The following is a 25875-nucleotide window of genomic DNA, read 5'->3' on the forward strand; positions in this document are numbered from 1 at the left end:
GGGGTTGGAGAATTATGGGTGACTTATTTTTCATTCCGATTTTCAATATAAACACTTAAAATTTTACTTTGATGGAATCTATGATGACCACTATTATCCTGATAGGCTATAAGAAACAACCACAGGCTGGGCGCGGTGGCTCATGCCTGTAATCCTAGCACTCTGGGAGGCCGAGGCGGGCGGATTGCTCAAGGTCAGGAGTTCGAAACCAGCCCGAGCAAGAGCAAGACCCCGTCTCTACTATAAATATAAACAAATTAATTGGCCAACTAATATATATAGAAAAAATTAGCCGGGCATGGTGGCGCATGCCTGTAGTCCCAGCTACTCAGGAGGCTGAGGCAGGAGGATTGCTTGAGCCCAGGAGTTTGAGGTTGCTGTCAGCTAGGCTGACGCCACGGCACTCACTCTAGCCTGGGCAACAAAGCGAGACTCTGTCTCAAAAAAAAAAAAAAACAAGAAACAACCACAGCCTCTCCTTTAGTTTTTGAAAAAGATTGCCTTTGGGAAGTTGTGATAATATAACTGGTGTTACCACAAGCTTCATGATACTGTCCTTGGGCTCCCTGCTTCCAGATCTCTACATAAAACAGAAGCTACCAATGGCATCTTTCCCACATGCTGTGAGACAAACTGCAACATTAACATCTTTAAGAATTAAAGAGAAATAAAATATTAGTGCCGACCTTTAACTCCATCCAATTGCTTCTCACACAAAAGCTTGTTTGCTTGATTATATTTTGTGAACAGCTGCCAGAATACAGATTCCTCCTTAGAGCACAGTTCAGTCACAGTGTTCTTTAGTCTTTCTGAGTGCACCAAAGCTGATAGGATACAATCTAACCAACAGAGAGCATAAGCATTTTTCCACTGGACACACAAAGTCTGCTGAAATGATGTAAATTTGCTCTCCAATGGCATTTCCAGTTCAGATGTATATTCTTCGTTTTGAGGGGAAATTCCCCCAGTTCCAGAGACATCAATTGTAGTACGATCTTTTTCAGTAGCCACATCAACAATATCAGCTTCCAAAATCTCATTCTGCTCCAAGCAATCAGCTGTGCTAATTGGATTTGATGAGCTGTCACCATATACTTCTCCATTATGTTTGCTGTTCGAAATTTGTTCACCATCAGTAACAATATGATTTCTAGTCTTTTTGGAATTTGCTAAAAGAAGTAAATCTTTACAGCTGGTTTCCAAGATCTTTCTTTTTTGAGGCTTACTCGGAGTGTGACACTCTTCCGAATCAGGAGAAATTAGGTTATTAAGTGATTTAGAGCCCAAAGGATAGATGCACTAAAAAGAAAAAAATAAAATAATAAAAACTACAAATATTCAAATAAGCTCAAGTTTTACTTTACAGTTTCTGTATCATGGAAAATATGTATAGGATTTTAGCATTAATTTGACATGGCGGGCCAGGCGCAGTGGCTCACGTCTGTAATCCTAGCACTCTGGGAGGCTGAGGTGGGCGGATTGCTCGAGGTCAGGAGTTCGAAACCAGCCTGAGCAAGAGCAAGACCCCATCTCTACTATAAATAGAAAGAAATTAATTGGCCAACTAATATATATAGAAAAAATCAGCCGGGCATGGTGGCGCATGCCTGTAGTCCCAGCTACTTGGGAGGCTGAGGCAGCAGGATTGCTTGAGCCCAGGAGTTTGAGGCTGCTGTGAGCTAGGCTGACGCCATGACACTCACTCTAGCCTGGGCAACAAAGCGAGACTGTCTCAAAAAAAAAAATTTGACATGGCGTGTTTTTACCCACCTAAATCTGAACTAGAGACAAACACAACTATTTAAATAAAAAATTTGGCCCCCAAAAGAACAATTTTTCCTAGTTAATTTGAACAATCAAGGGTTTACCCTGAGTTACACAAGGAAAGCTAACAAAGAAAACACATATTATGGCTTCAATAAAAAATCTAATGTTGGCCGGGCGCGGTGGCTCATGCCTGTAATCCTAGCACTCTGGGAGGCCGAGGCGGGTGGATTGCTCGAGGTCAGGAGTTCAAAACCAGCCTGAGCAAGAGCGAGACCCCGTCTCTACTATAAATAGAAAGAAATTAATTGGCCAACTAATATATATATAGAGAGAGGAAAAAATTAGCCAGGCATGGTGGCCCATGCCTGTAATCCCAGCTACTCGGGAGGCTGAGGCAGTAGGATCGCTTAAGCCCAGGAGTTTGAGGTTGCTGTGAGCTAGGCTGATGCCATGACACTCACTCTAGCCTGGGCAACAAAGCGAGACTCTGTCTCAAAAAAAAAAAAAAAAAAAAATCTAATGTCAAGTAAATTTAAAATTTTCAACAATGTAAAGAAACACTCTATAATGAAATGTTGGGACAGACACACTGCATAACACTAAAAATTTGAAAAGTATTTTCAAATTTAAAACTATCCTATATTTTGAAACTGAATATGTATCTGAGAGCACTACTGCTCTTTTGATTTTTTTTTTTTTTAAGCGACATGATCTATGTTGCCCAGATTGGTAGCAAACTTCTGGCTCAAGTGATCCTCCTGCCTCAGCCCCAGCTATAGTTCCACATCCTTATTGGGTTTAGAGTCAAACTGGCCAAATTTTAATGACCTTGTCAAATCTTACTGCATTAATACAATTTCAGCCAAATATAAAAAATGTAAACAAATCAATAATCAGTGAATCTTTCCTAAATTTACAAACTACCAGAATATTTTTATAAGATAAATTCAAGAAATCTATGTACTAAATGCCTTCATTTAAAATATGCCTTCTTGCTCACTGCTTTGGCCCTCTTACTCGTTCATTGACTACAGTGTGAATATTGGCTTGAATCTTTTCCCTTCAATAATAACATATTGCAATTCATCATTAAATAAAGAAATAATAGGCCGGGCGCTGTGGCTCACGCCTGTAATCCTAGCTCTTGGGAGGCCGAGGCGGGCGGATTGCTCAAGGTCAGGAGTTCAAAACCAGCCTGAGCAAGAGCGAGACCCCGTCTCTACTATAAATAGAAAGAAATTAATTGGCCAACTGGTATATATAAAAAAATTAGCCGGGCATGGTGGCGCATGCCTGTAGTCCCAGCTACTCGGGAGGCTGAGGCAGGAGGATCACTTGAGCCCAGGAGTTTGAGGTTGCTGTGAGCTAGGGTGACGCCACGGCACTCACTCTAGCCTGGACAACAAAGTGAGACTCTGTCTCAAAAAAAAAAAAAAAAGAAATAATAAAATACGCCCTCTTTTACACAAGTATGGTAGACTGCTACCTTGATGGTCCCTAGTGACCTAATAAAGAACTACACCTCCTGGTAATTCATGCCATCCCATAGACTCAGCTTGGCCATGTGACTAGCTTTGATGGGACATTAGCACACATTATGCCCATGGAAGCCTGACGGGCACTGGCTCACTGGGCTTGTCCTCTTGGAGGCCTTATGGAACACTCCTTCTCAGTCTCAGCTCTTATGCTATGAAGAGCCCAATGAGCATCATAGAAAGATACCCTCATGGAAAAGAACTGAAACCCCTGGCTGACTTCTTGAGCAGAAATCCCAGCCAGCAGCTAATATCAACTGCCAGGCATGTGGACATTTCAGTTGTCCCAGCCAATATCGTGTGAAGTATAAGAATTGTGTTGTCAACCCTCAGAATCATGAGAATAAATGAAGCCATTAACATCTGTAAGCCACTAAGTTTCAAGGTGATTCCTTTCACAGCAACAGATAAATGAAATGCAGTAAATCCCCTCATGTAGCTTCTTCTATACAATTGAACACTACACTCATAATACTGCACTTATGAAATTTTTTAGTGTAAACAGAAAAGTTCTAGATTCTTCTATTAACATACATAACATATTCTTCTAGCTACATAGTCATCAACTAATAATCTGACTGACCATCAACTTTATTCCTTGAGATTATATCCTAGATTCTATCATGTCAGAAAACTGAGAATACTTTAAAACCAATAGCAATAACTGTGTATTCAAAGTATCGCAAAAAGGAACATATCTAAAAAAAAACTGAAAGTAGGATCTCACAGAGATATCTGCAAACCCATGTTCATTACAGCATTATTCAAAGACCCCAAAACTGGAAGCAACTCAAATACCTGCAGACAGGTGAATGGATAAAGAAAATGTGGTGTATAAATACAGTTCAGTATTACTCAGCCTTAAAAATGAAGAAAATCCTGTTACATGCTACAACATGATGAACCTTGAGGACATTATGCTAAGTGAAACAAGCTAGTCACAAAAAAAGATAAATACTGTATGATTCCATTTACATGAGATACTTAGAGTAGTCAGATTCAGAGAAACAGAAGTAGAATGGTGGCTGCCAGGGGATATGGAGGAGGAAAATGAAAAATAGTTGTTAAATGGGTATAGAGTTTCAGTTTTGCTAAGATAAAAAAATGTCCTACAGATCTGTTATGCAACAATATGAATATACCTAATACTTCTGAACTCTCCACTTAAAAATGGTTATGATTATAAATTTTGTGTTTTTTACAACTTAAAAATTAAAAATAGGCCAGGAGTGGTGGCTCACGCCTGTAATCCTAGCACTCTGGGAGGCCGAGGCAGGCAGATACTTTGAACTCAAGAGTTTGAGACCAGCTGAGCAAGAGTGAGACCCTGTCTCTACTAAAAAAATAGAAAGAAATTAGCTGGACAACTAAAAAATATATATATATAAAAAATTAGCCAGGCATTGTGGCCCACGCCTATAGTCCCAGCTACTCGGGATGCTGAGCCAGGAGAATCACTTGAGCACAGGAATTTGAGGTTGCTGTGAGCTAGGCTGACGCCATGGCACTCTAACCTGGGCAACAGAGTGAGACTCTGTCACAGAAAAAAAAAATTAAAAATTAAATTTTGAGGAGGAAAATATTACTGAGAAAAAATTTAAAATAAGAATTTTGTTTAAGATTCCCAAAAAGCACCAAATCCAGAAATAAAAACCCTTCACCAATCTCAAACAGTCAAGATCATGGTGTACACACCCTACCTGCACCCCTACTTAATTAAAAACAATAAAAAACCATAAGGGGCCCTGGGGCTGCAAAACTTAGTAGCCCGGATGGCTTCCACTCACATTTTGCAAATGTCTTCACTGACTTTTCTTTACATAATCTGTGCTCCCATCAGAGGGCTAATCTACAATATAATTTGACCCTGTCCTGATTTTCTTTTTATAAATTAATGTTTTTAGATCTCTATCTCTTTATGCCTGATTTTGGCTTCTATTTTCATGTATCACTTTTATAGCAATCCGCCCACCTTAGCCTCCCAGAGTGCCAGGATTACAGGTGTGAGCCACCACGCCCGGCCAGTTTAAAAAAAAAAAAAAAAGACTGAATAATAAAATGCTCCAAAATAAACAGTGAATAATGGACTACTCCTAAAAAAAAAAAAAGGGGGGGGATAATTTAAAACTTCCTACTGTTCAAAAACGCACTTGAGTTTCAATTTGGTACTAATTTTGAACCAGAGTCTTGAATATTGGTGTATACAAATCAATCAAGAAACATTTTATATAAATATCTGATTAAAAGGGTTTTTCCAAAGGGCTGTATACAATTTAATAGCACAGTGGACTCCAAATTGTATAACAGAGCTCTTTAGAAATTAATTCAAGTTTGCTTTGTTAGTAACTCTACTGATAAAAGGCCAGATAATATTTAGATTTGTGAGCTATACAGTCTCTGTCACAATTACTCAATTCTGCTGTTGAAGTACAAAAGCAGCCATAGACAATAAAGAAATGATTGAGTATGGCTATGTTCTAATGTGTTCATTTATGAACAGTGAAATCTGAATTTCATACAATTTTTCTGTGTTATAAAAGAGCCGTCTTCCTTTTTTCTCCAACCACTTAAAAAATGTAAAAATCATTCCTAGCTTGTGCATCATAGAAAAGAGTTTGCTGACTGCTGGTGTAAACCAATTCACTTTATGAGCTCATATTGCTGATAAAATTTTTTTAAAAAATTAGATCAACAATGAATTACTCAGTTTTTTTAACATTTGCAAACTATATACCTAAAATTCTTGATTATTTTTCCTTATCACTTAAAAAGAATGCTTCAAAAACTAAAAATGCATATAATATACCTAATCTTAATAGCCAAAACCTATCTCCTGAGGACAACTTCTCTGTTCTTACAGTCCTTAGCTAAAGAACTCTTCTGAAATATTATATATTGCTCAAAAGAGGAAAAAAAGTAATTTTTATCTAGAATCAGTAAAATTTATTTTGTCTTTCCAATGTTCCACAACTTTATTTGGAGGTAGTTAATTAGAAAACGCTTTGTATATAGTCTGCTGTTAGGGACAAACTGTCAAAGCTCCTAAAATTAATTCCTTCCCTTATGCAACAGAGCCCATCCCCTGCTCCAGGGATGCCCCTCTAGCCACTTTCCCCTAATTTTTCCTCTCTACTGGATACAACCAGAATACAATGTGCTCTTAGTTTTTCCCAACTTAAAAACAATCTCCCACAATCAATACTTCCCAATTCTCCTCCCTCTAACTCCCACCAGGCTTTTATCACTATTACTTCATCCCAACTATTCTCATCAACGTCTCCAAGGACCCCCAGAGCACTCCAGTCAAGGGTGAGTTGAGCCCTCACTTCCCTAAGCTCTCAGTAGCATTTAATACTAATGACTTCTTCCCTTCCTTCCTTGATTTCCAGGACAATATATGCTCCTTCCTGGTTTTACTCCTACCTCACTGTCCACTTCTCAGACTCTACTGTGGTTCTGCTTCATCTCCCCAGCTTATTAATGCTGGAGTGTGCCAAGGCTTAGACTGTGGACTTCTTCATCCATACTTAGGGCTCAGTTACCTACATGCTCATGACAACCAAATATCTCCAACCTCAAACTTTAACTAATGCGAGATGCATAGATCTGTTTACTCCACATACTCACAGATGTTAGTTAGACGTCTCAAGCTTAACTGGTCCTGACCTCTTGGTCTTTCCCCCAAATTTTGTTCTTCCAAGTCTTCTCAATTCATCAACTGGCAACTCCATTCCTCTAAGAGTTCAGGTCAAAAATCTTGGAATCAACCTTGCTTCCTCTCTCCAAACCCTTATCCCAATCTTTCAGCAAATCTTGTTGTCTTTACCTTCAAGAAATACAATACATAGAATCCAACGACACCTCATCCCTTCTTGCCCCTACCCCCTCTCTCTGGAATGCTGCAATTGCATTCAACTAGTCTGAAGGGAAAAAAACTTTTTTGCTTTTTGTTTGTTAACCTAAGTAAGAAACAGAAGCTCTCTAAAAGAAAATATTTATTCAGGAGTAAAGCATTGCAAGGTGAACCATGGTAAACTATGTATATATTCAGGGAAGTAAAGGAAGACAAAGGGTATTAAAGGAAAAATGAAGAGGATTACTTGTTCTGAGATAATTATCCTTGGCTACAAGGATTAGTAACAAGGGTGATGCCAGTCCTGGAGGTTGGACAGGCAATTGCTAAGCAGATGTCCTACCATAAGTATTTTTTGTGTAAGGCTGTAATGGCCTTTGTGTAAAGTTAGGTTCTTACATAATCTTTTGCGATAATTTTATCAGGCATTTAGGCGTGAGAGTCCTCTCTTCATAGCCTTCTGTGCCTCTATTTGTCAGGGTTTTTTCCATTTTGATTCTGACTACTTTCACATATTCTACCTTCACAGCACACTTCTGTGATCAGATGTGTGGAGGGTTTTTCCCACACCAAGCAATTCTCCAGTGGACGCCAACTAGGTATCCTATAATTCAATTCAATTTGGATGCTATCTACCTAGAGATACTGTCATATCCTACAGGTTAAGGGTTCAGTCCTACAAGACTGTCTCCACTCCAGATGCCAATCCCAAGTCCAGGCTACCTGTACACATCTGACCCGACTGGCTACAAACTGGGGTTCCCACCGTCCCCTCCTCGGATACAATTAATTTGTATGGATGGCACACAGAACTCAAACACTTACTTGGTTTATTCTAAAGGATATTACAAAGGTTACAGATGAAGAGATTGATAGGATAAGGTATAGGGTGGTGGTGGGCAGGGGTGCAGAGCTTTTAAGTCCTCTGGGCACAACACCTCCCAGTAACCTCAAAGCTCAAAAAATCCAAATCTTGTTTTTATAGAGCTTGATCTCTAGCCCTGCCCCTTGCCTGGAGGCAGGTGGGTGAGGCTAAAAGTTTTAACTCTAACTCTCTAATCACTTGGTCTTTCTGGGGAGTGGCCCATCAGAAATTTATTAAAAGCACTCCAGGTGATTTTATAAACTGCTAGTTAGCTGCAATAAACATAACTGAAATTAGAAGACTGCATTTGAATCACAGCTCTGCCACTCTACAAAGATCTTGTGTTCCTAAACTCCCTAAATCTATTTTCTTATTCATAAAATGGGAATACATACCTTGCAAAGTTTTGAGAACTAAATATGAATAAAACAGTCTCATCAACTCTCAAAGACAAAACATAAGAGTATTACAGAATTTAATGAGCTCCTGTATAAAAGTTGTACCAGTGGGTACAAACTACTATAATTAATTTTAAATGATATTTAGAGCCTTTTAAAACTTTAAGTACATATTAGCTCAAAATATATATATTGTTTTTGGACTAACCACGTTCCAAAATACTTTGCTGGGTACATTACAGTAAGTCTCAAAATTAAACTGAAGAGATGAGTAACTATGATACACTAATAGCTAACCAGGATTCCACAGGTTTTAAAAAATTAAAATTAAAAAAAAATCAATCTTGACATGTATTTTCACCTCTCACAAGTCAAATGGCCATAAAAATAAACATCATTATGCAACGACTCAAGAAACTAGTTGGAAAAATAAAAAACTATTTAAAATTCTATACCAGACAGACTTAGAACCCAGATTATGTATTAAAAATCTACAGACTAAAAATTACAAAATTAGTAAAAATTTAAACAATAAAGAAAAAAACAAAAGGCTAAAACGTATATAAGAGTAATACTTTACCTGCAGATCCTCACACAAAAAGATAGATTCTTGAAAACTAATTCGGTAAGTCTTTAAGGCGTTTAACTTTCCCTTCTCTCTACAAGCAGGACAATACCCATCTGACGTAACTTTAGCTGAATCATAATTCTACAAGAGAAATAAAGCAAATTAAAATATAGACATTCCTAGAATATACAAAAGTATAAAAAGTTAAATGGAAAGGTAACCAGAAAAAATTATAATTTTCAGCTAGAAGAATCTTGGTAAGATATTTTAAGCATGGCAAATAAAAGAAATGCATATAAGGCTTTAAATAAGCTATTACTCCAAAAAGAATGTGTTACAGTTTTAAATATTAAATGTTGAGAAGAGCATCAATTTTATTTGCAAGAAAAAAGTAACATCAACTGCCAGGGAAAAATGTATGTATCATACTTTCAAAGAATAGTAAACCACAAGGTCTATGTTTTATTTCTACTTTCACATATCAATAAAACATAGAGAGGTAAACACATTAAAGCAATCTTTCGCCATTACTATAAGATTTCCGTGGAAGACACAGTTTTTTAGAAGTTAACTGGTAACATTAAAACTGAATTTAAGTCTCAAAAATAGGAGGAAAAAAAAACAACAACTTTGCACCGAGGCAAAAAATAAGTTCACTAACTTTTCCCAAATACCCCACCATGTGGAGTGAAGATATCCCTATACCAGTCCCTGGTCCAATCACTGGCAAACCATTTCCAATCTTCGGGGAATCCATCATTCCGAGTCATTGGCTAATTTATGTCACTTGAAACATGTCAATATCACTAAGGATTTTTCAATGAACCCTGGAAAAAAAAAAGTCAATAGACAATTAAATAAAAAATCCTATTTACTCTAAAGAAGCACTGTGCTATTTTGTATTTATTAAGTTTATTTTCAGGGCTATATGTCCTAGAAGAAACATTCTAAAATTATGATTTTTAAGTGAAAACAATACCAATATTTATAAATCTAGCAAATTTGTGGACAGAGGGCAGATGTTGACAACAGAACCAGTTTAGACAGCAGACTCATTTGCAAGCAAATTAAACAAAACTTGGAGCAGAGGTAGTTACTATTTAAAGCAAACTATATTAACCAGAGTTCGAAAACCTAAGTTTTTAGAGTCTATGCACAATGTGAAACAAATATGCCAGCATTATACTGAGAAAGTACTTTAAAAAAACCCAGATTCATAGTGCCATTATTTGTCAGGGACAAAAGAATCAATGAACTATATATTCCATATTTCCTATTGTTTCCAACTACCAAGAATACTTCGCCAGCTGGGAAAAATGCTACTTTTTAAAAGCTGCCAACAAACTACTATTTTATATTATTTGCAAATGATCTATATCAGAATAAAGATATAAACACTGTCGCTGTATAAATTACACATGTGAAAAGCTTGCTTTCAGTGTAGTCCCAAGAACCACATTTAGTAGGGTTAAAATTATGAGAGACTGGACCTCAGCGTAAGGAAGAAATAACCAAGAGCAGTTTAAATAAATATGGATTTACAATTTAGGGGAACCAGATACAGGGGACCTTTAGGCAAACGTGAATTATCACTAAGCCGAAATGTTGTAAAGTTATTCCAGGCATAAGTCTTTCCCAAATTTAAGAATCCATGATTCTATGTCAACCATCTCCTGGGAATCCATGGCTCATGGAATTCAGTTTAAAAACTAGTTATATTGTTCTGTTCCAGCTGTGTAAACTTCACAAACCTTTCAAGCTAAAGAATAATCTCAAAAACAAAAATGCTTTTTAAAAAAGTATCAGTGATTCTCAATTTCCTATTCTTGAAGAAATAACCAAAAGGCAGGGTTTCTCAACTACAGCACTAGACATTTGGACCAAATAACTCTTTGAAAAGGCTGTCCTATGCATTGTGGGATGTTTAGCAGGATCACTGACCTTTACTCACATGATGTGACAGCCAAAAATGTCTCCAGACATTGCCAAATGTTCCCTGGGAGGTCAAATCACCTCACTGAGACCTACTGGTACCAACCTTTGCTTTTTAGGCTCCCCAGACAATAGTTTATTTACCCTTGGCTAGTTTTACTTATATTCACAAAAGGGAACTATGTAGGAAAGAGTCAAACTTCTACAGTTCCAGAGCAATTAAAATTATGGGTTTTGGGCCCCGAGTGGTGGCTCATGCCTGTAATCCTAGCACTCTAGGAGGCCGAGGCGAGTGGATCACTCAAGGTCAGGAGTTCGAAACCAGCCTGAGCAAGAGCCAGACCTTGTCTCTACTATAAATGGAAAGAAATTAATTGGCCAACTAAAAATATATAGAAAAAATTAGCCAGGCACAGTGGTGCATGCCTGTAGTCCCAGCTACTTCTGGAGGCTGAGGCAGGAGAATCACTTGAGCCCAGGAGTTTGAGGTTGCTGTGCACTAAGCTGACATCAAGGCACTCTAGCCCAGGCAACAGAGTGACACTCTGTCACACACAAAAAAGTATGGGCTTTGCACCTGCAGATCTGGGTCCAGAAATTTATTTGTAAAATTGATTTCTTCTAGGAAGTAAATGTGATAATGCAGGTAAAAAACTTAGCACCTCACACACAGTAAATTAAAGCTACTATGTAGTGCTAATTTTTTTACTTCACTCTATGTAGAAAATATGCAGGGTACCTTGTATCCTCCTGCAGTATTCTTGAAAGAGAAACCGGTCGGCTTTGTATCTTGAATAAATTGTTCTTGATGAAAATTTCCATCTGCCTGAGAGAATCTAGAAAATTTTTTCAGATAGTTTCTCTGTTTCTGTCTCTCTATATTGCAAAGGTAAAACATGAGGAGCCTTCAAATCTGCTATCATGATTCCACCACCAGCATTTCAATGGGAAAAGCAGGTAGATGGGTAGTTGAAATCCTGAACACACAGAACCCCCCCTCCCCAAACGAAAACTCATTTTTAAAAAAATACCAGAAGTGGGCTTGCCAGGTCTTCTTTTAAATCCAATTTACTTTGTCTTAAACACAAAATGCGGGAGTGGTTCTTACAACTTAATTTGTCCCTAAGTAACTGCCATTCCACCCTTCAAAAACAACCTGCTCCTACTTTCTGTATCTCACCTGAATTTTGGCATCTCCATCCTTCCAAACATACAAGTCTAGAAAATTTAAGTCGTTCTCTACTCTTTCATTTCCCTCTTCTTCACGCAATAAAAATCACCAAATTCTATGGACAGTTCTTTGGAAATGTCTCAAATCCCCATTCCTTGCCCACTCCATATCACCGTTAAAATAATGCTTTATAAAACAAGTCTGAACCTGTCACTGCTCACCTTAAAAACAACTTACTCCAGCCAGATTATAGGCAAGTCCGTCCAAGGAGCACAATATGACCTAAAGATAGTACTATGACCTAAATAAAGCTCACGGCACTGTGAGACCAACCTAGCCTTACAGTTTTATCTTCCTAAACACCACTTCACCTCCAGCACCTTTACCTTTCTTCTAATATCCCCTTTTCGTACCTCCGTGGCCACTAACGCTCCAGGAGCCCTAACGTGAATTACTAGCCCATTACGGACCAATTTACAGAACAATGAATGTATCAAGGTGGCCCAGGGAATCCCAACAGGTTTGCAATTCAAATTAATTCACACTCCTTTGTGCAAAATGGGGAAACCCAGACAAACAGCCGTTGGAAGAAGGGCCTTATATCCGTTTAATCTTGCCCTCCGAGACCTGGTGGGCTCAGCACGTGAACTGTAAAAGGCCACAACTGACTGGAAGCCGAAGAAGAGGGTCGATTTTCAGCCCAGCCCGGTCTGGTACCAAACTCAGCTGTCCTGAATCAGAGATGGACATAGGGCCAAGAGAGGTGAGTTTCAAAACCCAATCTTGGAAGCCAAAGGAGGCGCAGGGTCCGTTAACCCTGCCCATCCTCACACTCCTTAGGAGACAAAACAAACTCTGGTTTCTCTTCAGTGTTTACCTCTCTGAGCCCAAATGGATCTGTTATTCCAATTCTGTACCTTAATCACCAACCCTTCCCACCCGAGCCTTGTCCCAGCCCGGCCCATCCCTTCAGCGGGGCTACTACCCCACGGGTCACCCAGCTGTCCCTTTCCCCTATATCGACAGCCAAAAGGAACTACCCCCACTCCTCCCTTACCTGCCGCGAGCACTCCCCTTCTTCGTACCGGGTCGGTCCAAACTCCTGGTCCAGCTTGAGCGCCACACTACCTAAGTCGCAACGTTCAACTCACGTTACCCTCCGACTGCTCCTCCCCCAACGTGTCTCCGCTAGGAAAGCGGCTTCCGGCTTGAGCCCTTGGCAAAAGAGTCCCCCTTCCTGCTGCACGCAGGGCCTGAAGGGACGTAGGCGTGGCGGGGAAGGCGAGGACGGAGCACTTCCGGCTGCGCTCCTCAGAGGCGTGGCTGTCCGCTCCGCAGCCGCAGCCGCAGTTTCAACTGCGGCGACGAGTAGGGGCGGGGCGGGTGGCTGCAGAGCCCGCCATGTATGAGTGGCTGGGTTTGGGGAGGCGACGTTTCTGGAAGCTGCTGGAAAGCGTGCGAGTGGCGGAGGTGACGCCGGCGGCCAGGGGGTGGGGCGTGATTAAAACTAGTGCGCGGCCGGCTGCGGAGGGATTACGCTGAGGAAAGAGATCGGCGTGCGTGTCGCTGCGCTCTGGCCCGCGCAAGTCGTGGTCGGGAGCCGAGCGGCCCGCGGTGACCCGGGGGTGGGAGAAGGAAGGGCTCCCGACGCCGCGGGGGTGCCATGGAGGCTCTCCGGCAGCGTGGCCTCCACGGTCGGGCCGCGCCAGGCGCCCATAGTCCGCATTTCCAAACCCTCGGTAGAGCCGATGCTGCCACAGAGTGCGTGTTCTCAAAGGGTCACCACACACGGAGCTGCCCCTCCCAGTCTCCCTAAACCCCACCTTCGGGGCCAGGGGCTTTTCTGCCAGGATTCTGGGGTGTTTCTCCTCCTTTCCTCCCTCCCAGATCTTCTAACGGTAAGGGGTGTAGCGAAAGCACAGGGACTTTGCTGTCCATGGTCCATCCTGAGGAGTCAGCGGCGGATCTGCCCCTGCTGCGCTGATTTCAGCTGCCCTGCCTTGTGTTAACTTCAGAAAAAGGGGGAGTTCTCATTTAGTTTATAAGTTTAAGGCTCTGCTTTCGTAGGAAGGTCATGTGGTTTAAGGGACATCGTGACCGCGAATGCTATTTTTGCAGCTGCATTCTGCATCTTGGGGCAGCATATTCCAGAAGTCCTTTCGCTCGGTTGGTTCTGCATCCTAAGGATAACAATTCGTAGTTCCTAACCATTTATTCACAGAGTAATAACCGTGCTTGGCATTTTGGACTGTGGAGTTTTTTTGTGGTCTCAAACTAAATGATTATATTCTGGAGTAGTGCTGATGATTTTGATGAGGTAGTATGGAGGAATCAAGTATCGTGTAGGAAGAAATTCCTTTAGTAAAATGGATTTTAGTTTTTGGTACTTATAAATGCAGGTGGCCAAGAAATACAAGAGTGTTGTTTTTTCTCCATATAAAAATAGACGGGTTGGTTTTTGTTTATGTTTTTTTGTTTTACTAGATTGTTAATGTACTGGTATATTTGTTTAAGATCTAGCTAATTAGGTGTTCTTTTTTTATGAATTGTGATGAAAGTTTGAGAAAATATTTCCTCAAATAGTGAAAACTCAGAGGGTTTTCTCTTGGTCACTATTACTATTTCCATTTTTAGAATGGAATATGCTATTTGTAATAAACACCTCATGAATATTAACCCATAAATTGAACAAAACAATTGATTCAGTTAAAAAATTTTATCTAAATTTTTAAGATTGCAGAACATTATCACTGAACTAAATTATATCATAAAAAACCAAACATCATCTTTTGCAAAGTTGATTTATAGTCTTTTAGTATAAATTTTATTTTTAGCCAGTAAAAAAAAGTATGTTAGTGACAGAAACAAAATGGAGGTGGGATTTGGGTTATAGAGAGAAAGGAAAAGATTTTAGGGTTTGTTGTGTTTTGACTCCTTGTAGGTAGGAAAAGTCTTAAAAGGAAAGAATTCTGATACGGGAGATCAGGAAAGTTTGACTAGAAAACTCCCCTCTCCTTCATAGAGTAATGGTCCCAAGTTGAGAAAATTGCTGCTTATTCCTTACTAATATATTTGGGATGCCTCTGTGTACACTGGTCCCAAAGCGAGTGCAATAGTTACCTTCTAGTGCGATTAAAAGATTACCTCCATCCCCTTGGCAGCAGTATGGGACAGAAGTTTTGTTTACCCATTTCCAATTATAAACACATGATTTAATCAAGAGAAGCTTTTTTTTTTTTAATTTATAACTAATGAACAGGTACAATAGGAGTTCAATACTGTACAATTCGGATTTTCATTTTTTTCTCATTTTCTCTACTAATGATGGATCCAAACCTGGGATATAAAAGCTGCCTGCTAGAATTTTGTGTTCTGATCTTATCAAAAAGATCAGAGTTGAAGTGACTAACCATACTTTCTAGCAGCAGCACCCATGTGAATACAGTCTGTAACTATTATCTAAATCTTAACATTCAGAAAGCTCTGAAACCAAAAACTTCTTAAGCTTGGCAACAAAATACGACCTGAACTAGGAGAAGCTATATATAGTCTTTATCCCATATGTTTTGCTGAAACTATATTAAAATGTGTGATTATGGGGTGCTGCCCTTGGCCACTGTTATATGGGGTGTTATATAATGGTATATGTACCTTGTAACATTTTTAAATTCTAAGAAATTCTTATTTCTAAAGCATATCCAACCCTTGAGTGTTAGTTAAGGAATTGTGAACCTATATTAATATTTTTGGCAGCACACTTACGCTAGGCATTTGTATATTTAAAAAATTAAAATAACTTAAAACATTTTAGTTCTTCCCCTCAGTAAATTCAGTTGTTAGGATGGAAAAAAATAGATCTGTCATGCTGTATAAGTGCAATGACAGAAATATGCACAGCTTATTTTTAAGTGTAGCCATGTAGTGTTGATCCAAACAAGAAATTAATAGTCCCAGGGCTTAAGGTTGGTTTTTACTTTAGACTCTAAAATTTAGGTAGAACAATAAAAACTCATAATGTAGCCCAAACTTATTTGGCTCTGTTTTGCTTTGCCCACACAAAATGAGAAGGTGGTATGATGAAGAGTCCTAGAGGCTGGGTGCAGTGGATCACACCTGTAATCCCAGCACTTTGGGAAGCCAGGAGACAGAAGGATCCCTTGAGGTCAAGAGTTCAAGACCAGCTTAGGCAACATAGCGAGACCTCGGATCTACAAAATATTTTTTGAAAATTAGCCAGGTGCAGTGGCATGAGCCCTGTAGACCAGCTACTCAAGTGGCTAAAGCAGGAGGATCACCTGAGCCCAGAAATTAAGGGCTACAAGTGAACTGTGATCACACCACTGCACTCCAGCTTGGGTGGCAGAGCAAGACCTAGTCTCAAAAAAAAAAGTCCTAGAGTAGATATTGGAATATCTGATATCTAATCCCATCTCTTCTGCTGCATGACTTTACACAAGTCACTTAATTTTCAAGGCCTTGCTTTATAGATCTATAAAGTGAGAACTTTGAAATAGGTGGATCTCTTAATGAAGATTTCTTACAGTTTCAACATTCTACTTCCAGATATTTACTTTTAGAACTACCACCTGCTGTTTAAAATGTTTCTCAGTAAGGACATGATCCCATTTCATCTAAGACTTCTATCTTGCTGATCTAAATTTGTCATTTTGTTTGTAGATAATACATTCACATAGTTGAAAATTCAAAAGGTACAAAAGGATCCACAGCAAAAAGTCTGCCTTCCGTACCTGTTCCTCAGCCACCCGGTTCCCTGCCTAGGAAGCAGCCAGTGCTAACAGTTTCTTGTATATTTTTCCAGAAATAGTTTTATGCATATGCAAGCAAATAAGTACTGTATATATTTTATTTTTTTCATTTTTAAAATAAATGGTACATACTATGAATACTACTTATATACCTTATTTGTTCACTTAGAAGTTCTAAATTATTATGTGAGGTATTTCCTCATTCTTTTTATGGCTGCATAATATTCTGTTGCATAACATATCATTTGATCAGCTCTCTCCCTTTGGACATTTAGGGTTTTTTGGGTTTTTTGCAGATCTTTATTAAAAGTATTATGGGCTGGGTGTGGTGGCTCACACCTGTAATTCTAGCACTCTGGGAGGCTGAGGCGGGAGGATTGCTTGAGCTCAGGAGTTCAAGACCAGCCTGAGCAAGAGCGAGACCTCGTCTCTACCATAAATAGAAAGAAATTAGCCAAACAACTAAAAACAGAAAAAAATTAGCCAGGCACAATGGCATGTGCCTGTAGTTCCAGCTACTTTGGAGGCTGAGGTTAGAAGGATCGCTTGAGCCCAGGAGTTTGAGGTTGCTGTGAGCTAGGCTGATGCCATGGCACTCTAGCCTGGGCAACAGAGTGAGACTCTGTCTCAAAAAAAAAAAAAAAAAAAAAAAGGCAGTATGTAATGAATGATTGTTCATACATCATTTTCCATATATGTAAATATATGTATACCTTAGCCAGTAGCACAGCTGGGTTTCATCTATTTTGACATATGTGTTCTCTGTGCCAGGATGATATAGTGAGTGGTGTCATAGCCCTATTTAACTCTAAGAATATGAGATAAATCACATCACCTGAATGATTGTTTCTTCGAGTCCTGAAATAAATAAATAAATAAAGAGTGTGTATGTATGCATATAGATGAAGCAGGTAGGTTATGTGTAGGGACTTTGTCCTAAACAAATATAAATCTTTAAGCATTAAAATCATATAGCAGAGCAAGATTCACAGTGAAAGGGATATGAGAATTGAGACTGATTGATGTAACAACAGGTTTGTGATTTCTAGATCATGCTCATCCCAAGACATATGCTCAGTGACTACTATTTATACTGATATTTTTCTTTTAAGTTTTTTGCCAAGCATAATATAGTTGAATTTGTGTATGATGCAACTTCTAGGTATTCCCACTTTACCAATATGGAAAGAAAAAGTAAACAATTTATCCAAATTTGCATAACAAAGTGACAGACCTGGGGCTAAAGCCTACATCCTCTACTATCTGATCCAGGGCTTTTTCCAGTGTTACCCACTCTCAGAATGTGTAGCTCCAGCTGTAGATCTGAGAATGTCTACTGGTTAGGGACTGCTTTAGGTACATTTACTTTCCCTAGACACTGCAGCAGCCTAGAGTTCAGAAAGCAGCAGTGCATGTTTCCAGTGACAAAATAACATTCTATAAGTACTTGTTGAGGTAATCACATAACATGCTGATTAGCAATCAGGAGGCCTCTAAATCGAAAAATTAAGCACATATAGAAAAACACTCTTTCCTAATTGGGATGTAGTTGTCACTTCAAGATGAACTTATTAGTCATAAGGACTGAAAGGAATTTAGGATTATTTGGAAATGGGCAGCCTTACATTCCCCAGAGCTCATGCCGTCATTTAATTTAGCCAAGACATTTAAAATACGTATCACCAGAAAAGGAGAAGTGATGATAGAAACAATAGCAAAAGTTGAAAACTCAAAGGTTGGAGGATGTGCTGTAGTAACTGTATTGCCCTGAAGCTGGCATCCCAGCACGTGACCGCCCTTTAGGGTCTTATGTCCCTGCTGGCGGTGCTGTTCCCCTTCTGTTTACGTGACTGGCTCTTCTCATCCTTGGAGTCTTAGCTTAAATGTCTTTTATTAAGCTGTTCACCCTCTCTGAGGAGCCCTCTATCGTCTACTCCCACTCTAATTCTTTATTACCACCTGCTGTTTGTTTTCCTCATAGCATGTATATGTTTATATTATTTACATATATATTTGTCTCTACCAGGTTGTGAGCTGCCTGAGGTCAAGGACTACCTCTGTTTTATTCACTATCACATATACAGTGCCTGGTACATAGTGCATATTTGTTGATGAGTGATGATCTTGGTGGCTCCAGATTTTCAATTTACATGGCTAACTAAACCTACTCTTAAAATGGGATGTTTTCAACAACATATTTCCCCCATGTTATCATATTTGTTAGTTCAGATGCATACATAATTGATATGCTTATCTTCTTATTGAGAAAACTATTAACTCAATCATTTTATATTTACCAATTTATTGTAAAAGACTTATAAAGCAACTGTCCCCAAACTTTTTGGCACCAGGCACCAAAACTGTCCATGGAAGACAGTTTTTCCACAGATGGAGGGGAGTGGTGGTTTGGGGATGATTCAAGCATGTCACATTTATTGTGCAGTCAGACCTCTCTCCCATTGATAATCTGTATTTGCAGCTGCTCCCCAGCGCTAGCATCACCGTCTCAGCTGCACCTCAGATCATCAGGCATTAAATTCTCGTGAGGAGAGTGCAGCCTAGATCCCTCACATGCACAGTTTACAGTAGGGTTTGAGCTCCTATGAGAACCTAATGCTGCTGCTGATCTGACAGGAGGCGGGGCTTAAGCAGTGATGAGAACGATGGGGAGCAGCAATAAATACAGATGAAGCTTCGCACTGCTTACCTCCTGCTCTGTGGCCTGGTTGCTAACGGCACTGACCAGTACCAGTCTGTGGCCCTGGGGGTTGGGGATTGCAGCTTTTAAAGTTTGCTGTAAGTTCTGTTTGCTATAACCTTTCCTTTGCTAGCTCCTAGAAGTCTTCTCTTTTGCAGAGTTGTTGCACTCATATATATATTACAAGTTCTTAAATGAGTATGAGTCAGCATTATAGTTGACTCTTGAACAACAGGGAGATTAGGGCTACCAACCCTCCATGCTCTCAAAAATCCATGTATAATTTTAGATTCCCCCAAAAACTATAATACTAATAGTCAACTGCTGACTGGGAGGCTTTCTGATGACATAAAAAGTTGATTAATGTGTATTTTGTATGTTACATGTATTCTACAATAAAGCTAGAGAAGAGAAAATTTTATTACAATCATAAGGAAGAGAAAATATGTTTATTGTTCATTAAGTGGAAGTGGATAAAGGTCTTCCTTATCATCTTCATGTTGAGTAGGCTGAGGAGAAGGAGGAAGAGGAAGGGTTGGTCTTGCTGTCCCAGGGCTAGCAGAGGCAAAAGAGCTGAAGGAGGTGGAAAGGAAGACAGGAGAGGCAGGCACACTTGGTGTAACTTTTATTTAAAAACTCAACATATAAGCGGACCAATGCAGCTCAGACCTGTGTTGTTCAAGGGCCAACTGCCCTTGGAAACTTGTTGAAACTATACTTGTTTGGGTCTGGTTCATGATTTCATGAGTTTGGCATGGGGCCTGGGCATCCATATATTTTACCCCTCAGATTTTCTAATGTTCACCAGCAATCACAATTTCTCACCTATTTATTAATCATGTGCTTTTTGTAGTTTATATCTGAAACCCTTCAGGTGTTTTAGTTTATACCCCAAATATACTGTAAACTCTACGAGGGCACAAAATACTTAGTTTAGAAGTTGATAAGTAATGCTCCCTCCTCCAACTTTTTGTATCTGCCTATGTTTGGATCCAATTAAATCAGATAAGTGAAAATTGAAATGTAAGTTTAATTATCGAAAAAGTTGTTTGAAAAATGTGGCTGAGGTTTGCAGCAACAATGACCTTCCCAGTATCGTGCTCCAGATTAGACAGATTTAAACCTCAAGTTTCTCTGTCTACAAGAATAGAGCGGCCCCACTACATTTACTGTGTGACAGAGAAGGCCAAAACAATGTCTTTAGTCACCCAGACCCCAAATGGAAAGGAGAGAGGAAGTGACTGAGTCTCAGAATTTCTTCTCCCAAACTTGCTATCAGATCAGTTACCGCCTCCTATCCTAGGAAGGAGTTAGTGAGAGAATGGAGATCAGCCATGAATATTACACTAAGGAAGTTTCATATGGAATATGAAAGAGCTTTCATGTCCTCAACAGTACTCAGTCAGTATTTGTTAATAAATTTAAAATACCTTGCATCAGGAAGCTATGACTTTTAATACCTAAATTAGAAGTTATAATGTTATAACTTCAGTTAAATCAGCATATAATATCATATCAGCTGTCTTTTGCTATGTAACAAACTACCCCAAAACAGCTTACAACAACAAACAGTTGTTATTTCATGCTGTTTGTGATGGTCAAGAATCTTGGAGTGGTGTAGCTGGGTGGATCCAAGTCAGCCTCCATGTGGTTGCAGTCATCTGAAGGCCGCTTGAGTGTCCTCACAGCGTGTCCTCAGCGAGTGATCTAAGAGAGAGGCAGAAACCACAATATCTATTACAACCTAGCCTCAGAATTGACCTACCATCACTATACTACATTCTATGGGCTGCTCAGACCTACCATGGTACAACCTGGGAGGTGTTTACACAAAGATATAAATACCAGGAGGGTAGGATTCATTGGAGGACATTTTGGAGGCTGGCTACTACAATTATATAACTTATTAGTTTCATTTTATACCTTGCAGAGTAAGTAATTCAGTAATGTCTAATATCCCAGTAAAATTATTTAATGATAGTTTTATGAAACAATTATATTTTTGTATGTATTATCATAAAATTTCCTAGCTGGAGAACAGGTTGAAACAGTATGTCTAGAGGATGATTTTCTACTATCAGACTGACCTTGTTTAGTTTTCTTTCTAAATCAGTAATTTACATAGTATGATCAAGGCCTATTCTCAGTGTGCATGTTCTTCCAGATAGTCTGTGAAAGTTCAGGAGATCTATAGGCAGATTTATTATAAGGTGATAATAGCTACTATTTTGATTTTAGTATGAATTAATAATTTGCTTCTCGTCTCCTGGTGGGTGCTTCATGAAGTCTGATTCCCATCTTCTTGATTTATTCAAGTGAGGTTTCTTTTTTTTAATTTTTTTGCAGCGGTAATCAGAATGAGGTGGATTGGATGGCTAGTGAAGTCATTTACCTCACTGAGATAGTCAGTCCACAGGCCCAAAGGAGCACTGTAAGCCCTGTATGTGGCTGTGGTTTGATTAAAACTCTAATGCCAAATTGCAGAGATAGGCTTTGTCTAAAAATAAAAATAAAATTCTAATACCAGAGCCTTAAAGAAGTTAAGTGTAATGAAATGGTTAAGAGTATAATTTAATCTCATATAATATGCTAAATAATTTTAGGTTATGTAAAATAGCAAAAAAAATTGCAATGGAAGTTAGAGGGAGCTTGAAATGTTTATTGAATGAAGGAGTATACAGTTCATTTGTCCTCTATTGTTGTAGCTTTTGAACACAGTGGAAAAGATAATAATTTGAAGATTATGGCAGAAGATGTTTTAAGATAAATTGGCAATGCTTAAATGTTCTTTGGAATTTTAACTTAAGTATTGTTGGGTCAGTTTGCATTTTTAAGTTGCTTGAAGAACTTATAGATACCAATGACACGTTATAGAAGCCCAAATATTGGGATAATCTGTTTTCTCATCTGGATGTAAGCTGTTCACTACACAGATAGAAGGAAGTGTGGAGCATACCAGCGCCAGACCCAGTGAACTCATTTGGATGTCATAATTTCCAGTCATGTAGATATATTTGACAGCAGCTTTCGTCCTCAAGTGTTTGGAGGCACTATTTTGCTAATCAGGAAAGAAATTTTAGGAAATTCATTTTACTTTCTGAGTGTAATTTGTCATGATTAATCAATAAAATGATGTTTGGTTTGGGTACTGATTAGCTTTAAGATGGGATCTCCTATGAATTCTTATGGTAAATAAGAGGTGGTAGTACATATTTTCTGAATATGGAGTGTATAAAACCCTGGCAGTTGCTTAGTTGAATCTTCAGAGCTGAAAGGTGGTGATTAAATGGAAAAAAATAATTAGAATAAATTGAGGATTTTCTCAATGAAAGGGCAGGGAAATATAGGAAAGGTGTTAGGAAATGTTAATTTTAGACTATTGTGCCAGCAGTCATAAATATATTCACTATCCTGAAAAACTCCCCTTCTATTAATAGAATAGAAGAGCAAGTAAAATGAAAGTGACAAAGAGTCCGTCAAATCCATTCTCTAAGACAGATCTTTTCAAGAAGTCATTATCATGTAGTAGAGACCAAAAAACGTGAAGCACATGGACTTTGATTTGATCCTGGCTTGTGAAACACATATTGGGGAAATCTGAATATGGCCAGCTATAGAATATATTTGGGAATATATTTTTCATGTCTCTAGATGTGTTAATGGTTACTATGGTTATGTAGAATGGGCTTATTTTAGGAGGTGTATCTGAAGTGTATTTAGAGGGGAAGAGTTATATTCAAGATACATACGTAGTACATATAGGTAAAAGTGGTACTGTGGTCAATGTTGAATCTATGAGGTAAATATAAGGGTGATTGTCATACTATTCTTTCAGCTTTTCTATATGTTTGAATATGTAAAGCAAGAACTTGGGAGAAAAAGAAATCCCTTTTCCAGAACCCTGTTTCTTTACTCAGCTTTACAGGAAATGGCCTCAAGAGAGTATGTCATTATTTATAGTTACTGTCTCTACCTTCCCCTACTGTTCTCTCTTTTGAATTCAGGCCAGTCAGGCTTCCATTCCTACCTCCCCACTATGTATAAATTGTCATTTCTACATCAGCATTAGCTCCGTGTTGCCAAACCTGGTGGTCATTTCCTAGTGCTCATTTTCCTTGACCTTTCAGCAGCATTTGACACAGTTGATCATTCTCTCATATTCCCAGTTCTCCTACTTCTTGGCTTCTCCTTTTTAGTAACTTTTGCTGATTCCTCCTCTTTTTTAAACATTGGAATGCCTCAGGGCTCAGTTCTCTTCTCAATTTGCATTTGCTTCTTAAATCATCTTGTCTTGTCCTATAGCTTTAAATACTATATAGATACCAAGACTCCAAAGTTAGTATCTCCAGCCCCAGCCTCTCCTCTGAACTTCGAACACATATATCCATCTGCCTACCTGATGTATTCATTTGATGCCAACTAGGCATTTCAAATTTAATATGTTCCAAACTGAACACTTCAGTCTCTTCTTTGGAGCCCCAAACAAAAGACTTGCTACTGACCTACTACTCCTACATTCTTCCTCATCTCACTGTGAGGAATTTCATTATTCTAATTGCTCAGGCAGGAAACTCTGATATCAGTTTTGCTTCCTATTTTTTCCTCATACCTTATGTTTAATCTCTCAGCAGCTATGGTCAGCCCTACTTTTAAAATATATCCAGAAGCTAAACACCTCTTCAACTCTTACCACTACTATTTTAATCCAAGCTACATTCCATCACAGATTATAGCAGTTTCTCAGCACTATTGACAGTTGGGGCCCGAAATGTTGGGGGAAGGGGCTGACCTGTGCCTGGTGCATTGTAGGATGTTTAGCAGCATCCCTAGGTGCAAGGAGCAACCTGCTCCAACAGTTGTGGCAGCGGGAGTGTTCTAAGAGGGCAAAATGGAAAGCCACAGGGCTTCTTAAGGCCTCGTCTCAGAACTCACATGTCATCAACTCATGATGGTACATGCCTATAGTCCCAACTACTTGAGAGGCTGAGGCAAGTGGATTTCTTAAGGCCATGAGTTCAAAGCCGGCCAGAACAACATAGTGAGACCTCCATCTGGAAAAAAAAAAATTAAAAGTTACACTTCATCAATTCTGCTGCATTCTACCACACTATTATATATCCAGATTAACTAATTTAAACCTCATAACAGTGCTATAAAAAGTGAATATTTTATTATCCTCCCTTTTAAAACAAGGATACTAAAACTCAGCACTAATAATTTGACCACAGTCCCATAACAGGTAAGCCACAGAACCAGCTACAGTTTCAGTTTCTCCTTTCCTATCAATAAGCTCTGAGATGTTAATTTATCTGAGCCTGTATCCTCATCTGTAAAGTGGGGTTAGTACAGGATGAATATCCCTTACCTTTTTGGGGCCAGAAGTGTTTTGGATTTCAGATTTTGAAGTATTTGCATTATACCTACCTGTTGGACATCCCTAGTCTGAAATCTAAAATGTACCAGTGAGCATTTCCTTTGAGTCTCTTGTTGGTGCTCAGAAAGTTTCAGATTTTGGAAGCATTTCAAATTTTCGGATTAGGGATACTCAACTTGTACCACTATATAGAATAGAGTTTAGGATTGAATGAGATGATTTCTAAGGTACCCAGCAGAACACCTGATACCTAGCAGTTACTCAAAAATGTTAATTTTACCACCTTCTTCTTACCCTTCTCAGGTTTCTTTACTAGATGAAGAAATGTTTTTATACCTGCTATATTTTCATTATCTTAAACAAAACTTGAATGACTGAGACTAGAATTATTATTAAAGGACAGACAGTGATTAATATTCCAGTAGCAGAGAAGTAATAAAGAAAAGTCCATTCTGGTGGAATTAGTTATTTTAAGACTACAATCCGAGCTGTTCTACCCTAAGGTGTTAGCGCTGATGATCACTTAATAGGTACTCTTGCAGAGGTTATTTACATTGTCAGAGGAAATAAAATGCCAGTGAAGGAATGGAATTCTAGAAGAATTTTAGGTTTTGTGGCAAGCCAGTGAGGAAACTATGATTAGGAAAGGGATCCTTCGGTGGTGCTCTTTGTGGTCTGTCTACCAGGAAGGTATCAGGTATCTCACCACACTTGGTATATAATTTATAGATTTGGGTTTCTACAGAAAAAAAAGATGTCTTTTAATAAATTCAGATCATCATTCTGTATTATTTCATTTGGATATGTGACATTTAGATTAGCACAGATGCAGTTACTGTACTAATAAATCCAAACTGTAGTGCTGACAAAGTTTGGACTTATTATTGCCTGAATTATGCCACCATCCCCCCCACCCCCCAATTCACATGTTGAAGCCTTAACTCCCAG

The 25875-nt window shown here is 38.9% G+C and overlaps 1 protein-coding gene across 2 annotated transcripts in view; it reads right to left on the reverse strand.

Annotated features, from left to right (window-relative positions):
- Window positions 1-13394, reverse strand: part of USPL1 (ubiquitin specific peptidase like 1) — a 40579-nt gene extending 27185 nt beyond the window's left edge. The window contains exons 1-5 of one of the 2 annotated variants that reach the window (XM_012746519.3): window positions 13147-13394; window positions 11658-11754; window positions 9648-9813; window positions 8999-9127; window positions 687-1299 (exon numbers count right to left, since the gene is read on the reverse strand). In XM_012746519.3, coding sequence (XP_012601973.2) covers window positions 687-1299; window positions 8999-9127; window positions 9648-9746 — 841 coding nt within the window. In that variant the 5' untranslated portion in view covers window positions 9747-9813; window positions 11658-11754; window positions 13147-13394. The remainder of the gene's footprint in view (window positions 1-686; window positions 1300-8998; window positions 9128-9647; window positions 9814-11657; window positions 11755-13146) is intronic. The other variant, XM_012746522.3, reaches the window with a different exon arrangement.
- Window positions 13395-25875: the final 12481 nt, after the last annotated feature.

The sequence above is a fragment of the Microcebus murinus genome, chromosome 13 (genome assembly GCF_040939455.1).
Source record: "Microcebus murinus isolate Inina chromosome 13, M.murinus_Inina_mat1.0, whole genome shotgun sequence".
NCBI classification, from domain to species: Eukaryota; Metazoa; Chordata; class Mammalia; order Primates; family Cheirogaleidae; genus Microcebus; species Microcebus murinus.